Source organism: Pundamilia nyererei, unplaced genomic scaffold (genome assembly GCF_000239375.1).
Source record: "Pundamilia nyererei isolate P.nyererei 1_Seehausen unplaced genomic scaffold, PunNye1.0 scaffold00043, whole genome shotgun sequence".
NCBI lineage: Eukaryota > Metazoa > Chordata > Actinopteri > Cichliformes > Cichlidae > Pundamilia > Pundamilia nyererei.
Window position 1 is genome coordinate 2,057,942 of NW_005187444.1, and position 5,482 is coordinate 2,063,423.

At 40.9% G+C, this 5,482-nt stretch overlaps 1 protein-coding gene across 1 annotated transcript in view; it reads right to left on the bottom strand.

Annotated features, from left to right (window-relative positions):
- The window catches only part of hsd17b12a (hydroxysteroid (17-beta) dehydrogenase 12a), a 17,922-nt gene that overhangs the window by 2,551 nt on the left and 9,889 nt on the right, over window positions 1-5,482 (bottom strand). Inside the window, exons 3-8 of the mRNA XM_005731483.1 lie at window positions 4,453-4,528; window positions 2,597-2,704; window positions 1,662-1,726; window positions 1,446-1,490; window positions 978-1,012; window positions 88-169 (exon numbers count right to left, since the gene is read on the bottom strand). Of these exons, the coding sequence (XP_005731540.1) occupies window positions 88-169; window positions 978-1,012; window positions 1,446-1,490; window positions 1,662-1,726; window positions 2,597-2,704; window positions 4,453-4,528 (411 nt within the window). The remainder of the gene's footprint in view (window positions 1-87; window positions 170-977; window positions 1,013-1,445; window positions 1,491-1,661; window positions 1,727-2,596; window positions 2,705-4,452; window positions 4,529-5,482) is intronic.

The following is a 5,482-nucleotide window of genomic DNA, read 5'->3' on the forward strand; positions in this document are numbered from 1 at the left end:
AAAAAAAAAAAAGAGGTTGTGTTCATCTTCTCATTTCCTAGAAAAGAAGTCTTGCCTCTTTAGAAGTGCCAAACACACTGTACATACCTTAGTTGCAGAGTAGACAGTGAGCAGAGGCAATGGGTACATGCCACTGGCAGAGGAGATGTTTAGGATAACACCTTTGGACCTGGGGAAAGCACAGGAAGGTAAATGTTGAAGTTATTTTGTATGTGAAATGAAGATGGCTCTTTTTGGGCTACAGCACACAGAGATCATCAAGTTCCAGGAACAATCATCACTTAAAATTACACATTACAGGGTTGATTTTTACTTGCATATTTGCCACATCAAAACAAACAAGCAAACAAAGCCTAAGTCAAACCTGGAATTTCAGTATCATGACAATCCTACATTAAAAAGCTTTCCTGAAACATTAATCACAGATCAATGGCTACACTTTAAGACCTTATTTTTAACCATCAAATCCACAGAATAAGATTTTTACCCGTGGAAGCCCTGTGTCTATGCATGCTTAACACACACACACACACACACACGTAGTGGCTGTTTGCGTTGCCATGGCAGCCGGTTGCTGCAGTGATGTAGTGGAGACGCTCCAGCCTCACACGGCACCAAATGTGCCTGCACTACCATTGGCTGGCAGGAATCACATGGGAACGCAGCAGCCAATCGGGTGGGAAGAGCACTTTGTGTGAATTGAAAGCTTGTCAGCATTGCGAACAAAGGAGGAGAGGGAAAGAGATGCAGTCATGGAAAATGCTAGGTGAAGATTTCTTGTCCCCCCCCCCCTCTAAAAAAAGCCATCTTTTGTTACAGTCATCTCCTAAATACTGTTCTAAAAGAAAAAGGGTGGAGGGGTGTTGTTAAATATAAAGATTCCCTGAGTAGCTCGGTGCCACCATCCATCATTTACTACAGGAATATTTTGACTGCAGTAATGTCGCAAAACATGGAAGCCCCATCATATAACTCACCTCTCACACATTCTTGGTAGCACAAGACGGGTCATCTAAAAATAATAACACAAGTTCAGTGAAAAATCAAAGACAATGACAACTTAGAAGGGGGGGGGGGGGGGGCAAAACAGAGGATAGACTTTTATTTAAAAAGAAATACTAAAAGTAGGGAGAGAGAAATAGAGAGAGAGAGAGATGCGTGGGTGGTGAGCACAGACAGCGTTGGTGTAGTTCACCGTTGCTTTGGGAACAACTGAGACACTGCAGGTACCATGGTAGGAACAGCAGAAGAGGAAAATGAAAATGGAGAACAATGACAACAGGGGGAAATAAAGCCTGAGCCATACAAAAACTAATCCAAGCCAAAACAAACAAACCCCAAAACAAACAAACCCCAAAACACCAAGTACATGCATAAGTGTATGTAGTTTGCAATCACTGGGCTCAATCCATTCGGAAATTTTTTTCAGACAGAAACACACTTACCTGGCACACTGAGGTCATGTTGACGTTGATCATATTTGTGATGAACTAAAAAAAAAAAGCACCATTTGTTTTGATTGCCTGCTCTTAGTTGTAGAAACAAATACTTAGTATGTCTTAAACGAGCAGGAAAGACTAAAAATATCGGGACTTTACACTTGCAATCACAGAAAACATGCAATAACTGAAAGTTCCCATCTTTAAGTAAAGATTACTCACATTATCCAGATCAGGAATGTGGAGGTAGTACTCCGGGTAGGGGTAAGACACACCAACATTGTTAACTGTTAATGACAAAAGGGGAGCAATCATCAATTATTCTGCTATTTTAATTCAATTACATATAGCTGGAGAACTGGAACCACCTCAATTATTCACCACTAGGTGGCAGCAAAAGCAAAAAAGGTAGAAACGGGCATTCAACTCCACAGTAGACACAGCCACACCTTGTAACCAGTAGAGCACAACTGGTATCATAAAAAGAACAAAGGGTTCCTTAAATGTAAAGCTGAAAATGACAGTGTGAATTCTGGAGCCTAAGCAATAAAGAAAAAAAAAAAAAAAGAGCAACAGCTGAACCAAGAGTGCATCTATAAATATGTAACATGCCTTGAGAAATTCAGTTTGAAAACACTTGTTTTATGAAACACATGAAGATTAATCTCAGGACAAACAAAAGAAAGGTGGAATATATGAAACGAGTCCTTGACTAAATTATTATGAAACTATGCTGAAGATGACCCAACACCGCTAAACATGACTGAAAAGCAAGTACAAGTCGCCAGCTTTGCCCTTAATGTTAAACTAAAAAAAAGTGCCTAAACCTGCTCTTCAGAAGAATCGAGTTCAGACCAACTTCATTTTTATTTGATTCGCACATGCAGAACGTAAGTATGAAACATCTGCCTTCACCAAAATCTTCAATATCAAGTTCAAATTCTATAATAAGCACGGCTTGATAAACATCGCACCCACATGCTAAAGAAGCAATTTATGATGACTGAATGTATATGATAGGGGAATGTCCATTTTTTTGTTGACATCTAAAGAGAAGCCGTGTGAAGTTGTCTACAGTAAAGTGAAGATCAAGGAAGCCTCTTAATGCTGTCCTCATCAAAAGGTAAAGAAGAAGAAAAGCTGCAGTCAGCCCTTACCAAGAACTCCAATCTCCAGACCAGCCAGACCTTCCTCAATCTTCGAGTAGATGTCAGTCTTGCCAAAGTCAACAGCAATAGTCCTGGTCTCCACTTTAAACTGCTCCTCTGTGAAGCAGACACATGTTTCAGTTATTCATAGTTAGTGATATTTAGGAATGGAAGCATAACCCCCCAGAACCCAAAACCATAAAAATAAATAAATTTAAAAATAAAATCCAAGTTGTATTGAACAAATTGTGTGACAACAAGTTTTAAAAAAAGGCAAGGAGGATGCATGACTTAGGTTTTGTTTAAAAGCATTCATGCAAGTGGGTGATGCCTTCACGTCAAAAATTCATATTATGTCTCACAAATGATCCAGGACTTTGTTTAAAAGCTCATTACACGGCTCAACAACAGTGCAGCTCTGTGTCTCAAAACCTTCAAATGAACGTAGATAGCAGCATGAAACCACTCTGTGACAGATCAACTGCAGAGGGCACTGTGCACCAACAAACCAGCCTGCTGGTCTCCCCCTCCGTCATGCACCCTCCCCCCCATTCCTTCGTCATGTTTGACGTGCCTGCTGCAATTAGAATTTTGTCCAAAGACTCGTTTAGCTGATAGGCGGCCAAGGGAGTTACAAGAGGAAAATTCCTCTGATGTGCCTTGGCCAAAACCAGTAGTGTGTCAGTGTGTGTGCAGTCAGACTTGAGACGAGATTTACAGGGGGAAGAGAAAAAAAAAAAAAAAAAAAAAAGCAGAGGGCCTCTCTGAAAAATGTTTATCGACTTCAGATTATCATTAGCCATCATAGCTACTGTCAGTGAGATTGCTAAACGCGGCTGGTGATGTGGTGATGAAGCACAAATATTAATTCACTGATTGCTGAACGGGATAAGTAATTTGACGTGGTTGATGAGTGCCATCGAGAGTCAAATGAAATGACTGCAGTGAGGAGAGGAAGAAGAAAAACAAAAAACAAAAACCCATGACGATAGGTGGGACAGGGTGGGTTGTCTTGGTTACATGTTAAGGAGGGACATTTTTGTCAGATTAATCGTGAGGGAGGAGTGCCAGAGTTTGGCACGCTGCACCCTGCTCGTGACTACCCATCAGCCCCCTCTGTGGACTTTAAGCACGACAGGGGAAATTGCGCTGTGGGAGACGTCAGAGACATGGAAAGAGAGAGTTGCAGAGAGGACACCATTAAACAGCAAAGGGGGTGGGGGCCTCTGTTTAGATCTGGCAACTGGACAAAATAGGAGAGGACAAAAGTTTTTATCCACCCACACCCAAAATCATACGGACACTCATTTACCATTCATCATGTACTCAAATATGGGGAAACCTCATCCGTGTGAAACATATTGCAACAGGAATACGTTTGAGAGTTTCCTCAATCAGGCCAGATATTTGACCCGTCAGCCTTAATCCACAAAGGAAATAAAACACACCCTGCTCTGTTCGCTTACAAGTTGGTCAGTGTTGTAGCAGAGTAAACCTTGAGTTGGCAGGGTGCACAAAGCGTGAAATAGCGGGATTTGGAGAACAAATCTAAATAGTGAAACTGCTCTCAACAATGCTACAGTCTGTAAAACAAATTCTTTTGAATATGCACACTAGTACCTTCCCCAACAAAGTGAAACATTTCAGATCTTTTTGTTTTAAAATAAGTAAACTTTCTGGCTAAAGTCCAACTCCTCATTTTCAATATCTAAACACTTGAGGAAAGGAAATCCTGTAGCTGACGGCCCGTTAGGCAGCACTGCGCTGTCATACACGCATCCTCATCATCCCACTCGCTGTGCTCTCAACCCTGAACAGGTTGAAGAGACAAATACACACACACGCACACTTTTATGCACGCTTACCAATTGACCTGGCCACATCATCCAGCTTCTCCTGAGAACGACTGATCAACATCATGGCAAATCCTCGACGAGCCAACTAGAGCACAAAAAACAGTTAGTGACACAAGTTCAACCATACTTTCAACACACAGAGGACAATGTCACAGTAGGTAACAAGCCATTAGCTGTAAATGTTTGTTCTGTAGCATTGCAGATGAATGCAACAGATTTTGTTAGTCTATTATATTCTTCCATTCAAGATCATCTTCTCAAACCTGTCATCATTGCTTCCACAGGAGCTTTTTAATGTCACTCTCCGGAAATTCTGTTTGTAAAACCACTTTCACTGCGCACAGTGATTTCTTGGCACACAAACATGTGCAGAGTACACAACCTTGCTTTAAATAAATTTAAGGTGGAGGATTGTTGCTGGTGATCAGAACTTCAACCATGAGCAAAAGGTTTTCAGCTGAAGAACCCACAGAGTTTCCAAGAGTTCAGATAACAAATCAGGTTGGAACAGCCTTTAAACAGCAGTAATTTGGACTGCTGTGACTACAACTGTGTACCACACAAAGCTTAGAAGGCAAATTTGTGTTTTACAATACAATAATTTTTCAAAGAAGGAAACCCAGCATACAAAAATAATGCAAAAAGTATCCAGTACAAAGACTCAAACTTTCATATATGAACACATTTGTTCTGTCAACTGTGTTGTGGAAATCCTTCCAACTAAAAAGGCTTTAGACTAGCGATTGTGACAATTCAGATCTTTGTCCTGTTGACCACTTATGTTGTTTGTTGCTTCTATAGCACAGGTCGAGCCCTTGGACTGAATCTGGTGTGAATCTCATTATTTTGAACCGATACACAAATAAAGTAGCATTTCTATCAAGTGCTTGTGCACAATTACCAATATACCTAAACATTTAAGGAACAAAATGCTGCCCATCACTGCATGACAAACAACAAGACACATTGTAGCCCTAACAGTATGAGTCAAAGGCTCTACATGACCATGACACAGCTGGATCTCCCACTCTGTTATGTG